The 2,280-nt window shown below is 42.3% G+C and overlaps 1 protein-coding gene across 1 annotated transcript in view; it reads left to right on the forward strand.

Moving 5' to 3' along the window:
- LOC116686125 (enhancer of rudimentary homolog) overlaps positions 1-1,893 on the forward strand; it is a 2,791-nt gene extending 898 nt beyond the window's left edge. The window contains exons 2-4 of the mRNA XM_032511083.1: positions 227-314; positions 1,058-1,178; positions 1,624-1,893. Of these exons, the coding sequence (XP_032366974.1) occupies positions 227-314; positions 1,058-1,178; positions 1,624-1,726 (312 nt within the window). The 3' untranslated portion in view covers positions 1,727-1,893. The remainder of the gene's footprint in view (positions 1-226; positions 315-1,057; positions 1,179-1,623) is intronic.
- Positions 1,894-2,280: the final 387 nt, after the last annotated feature.

Below are 2,280 nucleotides of genomic sequence, written 5' to 3' on the forward strand. Positions count from 1 at the left end.
AGGCTGCACATCTGTGTCATTGTTTGACTGCATGATAAATTGTCTGTCACACCTGGATTACGTTTTTGGCTATGCATTACATTAGATTTTCATTTAGCTGACGCTTTTGTCCAAAGTGACTTTCAGTAAGTGCATTCCACCATGAAGGTGCACATTAGTCCAGATCATTGTCTCAGCAGGACATCGACATATACTCTTGAGTCTAACAACGTGTGTGTTCTTCTAGTCTCACACCATCCTGCTGGTGCAGCCCACCAAGAGGCCCGAGGGAAGGACGTACGCCGATTATGAATCCGTCAACGAGTGTATGGAAGGTGAGCTGATGGTGCTTTTGTTGAAGGACTGGAGCGCTTAGTAGACAAGTAATGACTTCTCCAGTGCTCCTTGGCTTCCACGTGGATGTTCTCCCTGCATCCTTGAGGACCTTAGCTGCACGTCCCTCCATTGCAACACAAACACTAGTCACTTGCAGGCTCGCACTATGTAAATGTGATGGCAATTTTACATTCTATTGATCTGATGTTTACATAAGCCCCAGCATTACCTTTCATTACCCTTGTGGGATTAATAAAGTGTCTTCTTCTTGAAGATCTTACTTTGTTGAACCTAGTAATATTTATGTATCATCAATTGTTGACTTGTATCCGTTTTTAGTCACCTATGACATGGTAAATGGATGCACATATTCTACCTTACCGGAGAAATCGATTTTTTTTCCTCTCAGTCTCTCATTTTTTCATCTCATTCACATACATTCATACACCGGTGCACGGCGCTGGCATGCCAGCTGGCCACAACAACTTGGGTTTTAGGACACTTTGACATGAGGACATTATGAGTAATTGCCCTTCCATCACACGTACAGTAAAGCTCACATTAGAGCACACATCCCCATTAGTTGACAACATAGAGTGCAACAGTTTGAACAAATTCCTTCATCTGTGTCCTGTCGATACGAAAATACCCATTTGTCTGTTTTCTCTCATGCAGATGATCTGGGTTAACATGATTTAATATCAATGTGTGTAATATGCTTGATGCTCTGTCCCCTACGCAGGAGTGTGTAAGATGTACGAGGAGCATTTAAAGAGAATGAACCCCAACAGTCCATCGATAACGTACGACATCAGCCAGCTGTTCGACTTCATCGACGACCTGGCGGACCTCAGCTGTTTGGTGTAAGTTGAACAAGGAAAGAAACTAATGACATTAATAATTTGAATAAAAGTGTAGTCTGCACAAATACTAGTGTCCCAGAGGTTTTTCAGCTGACTGGAAGTCATCAAGATGGTCACATTTCAATATATTGAATACATATGGGACAAAATATCGATACATCAATATATTGTTGTCCACCTTCGTACAATACTCGTTACGCTGGCGCCAAACATCGATAATTAATTAAAATAAGCACTTTTATCGGATTTCCCTGCTCCCAGCGACACTACTTCATGGCCCCTTGAGGCGGCGGTTACAGTGAGCGGGGACAGCTCTCTATGCCTGAAGCCCTGTTGATTTGGGTTCCAGCCGTGTGTCCGTCCGTCCGTCCGTCTGTCTGTCCGTCCAGGGCAGCCAAGCCTCAAAGAAATGTGAAACTGAATGTAGTTCTTTGTGCTGCCTCAGGTACCGTGCCGACACACAGACGTACCAGCCGTACAACAAGGACTGGATCAAAGAGAAGATCTACGTGCTGCTGCGCCGTCAGGCCCAGCAGGCAGCAAAGTGAAGCCTCGGAAGGGGGGGGGCAATATTATTTTTCCGATCTGTAACTTGTGTTCAAATGGTTTGAGTAACTTGTTTTGACTAAGTTTATTATTATTATTTTTTTTTAAAGATTTTTTTGCTCATGGGGAGGTGCATTTTGTATTTAAATGTTTGCCTTATTATTAAAGATTTCAATTAAATAGCTAAGGTTTCTCTCCTTCTTTTGCCTCCTTTTGTCCATTTCTTTTCCTTTTGTATTGGTTTCCTTTCTATTTCACATCTATATGGTCTTTTCCATATAGCTAATTTCTTTGTTTTTCGGTTGATCTTTTATTCTTATGAAAAGCCAGTTATTTCATGGATTGGGATACTATGCATCTGAGAAAGTTCCCTTGGCCTTTGAAATTAAAATAGCCCCACCCATCATCACATACCCTTCACCACACCTAGAAATTGCCATGGTTTGATTTGCATTGAGAGTTGATCTTATGGATCCCCTTGCCTATCTCTATGAATGGTGAAGGGTATGTGATGAGGGGGGGGCTGTTTTAATTCCAAAGGCCAAGGGAACTTTAT

This window comes from Etheostoma spectabile, unplaced genomic scaffold, assembly GCF_008692095.1.
Source record: "Etheostoma spectabile isolate EspeVRDwgs_2016 unplaced genomic scaffold, UIUC_Espe_1.0 scaffold314, whole genome shotgun sequence".
In the NCBI taxonomy this organism is placed as follows: Eukaryota; Metazoa; Chordata; class Actinopteri; order Perciformes; family Percidae; genus Etheostoma; species Etheostoma spectabile.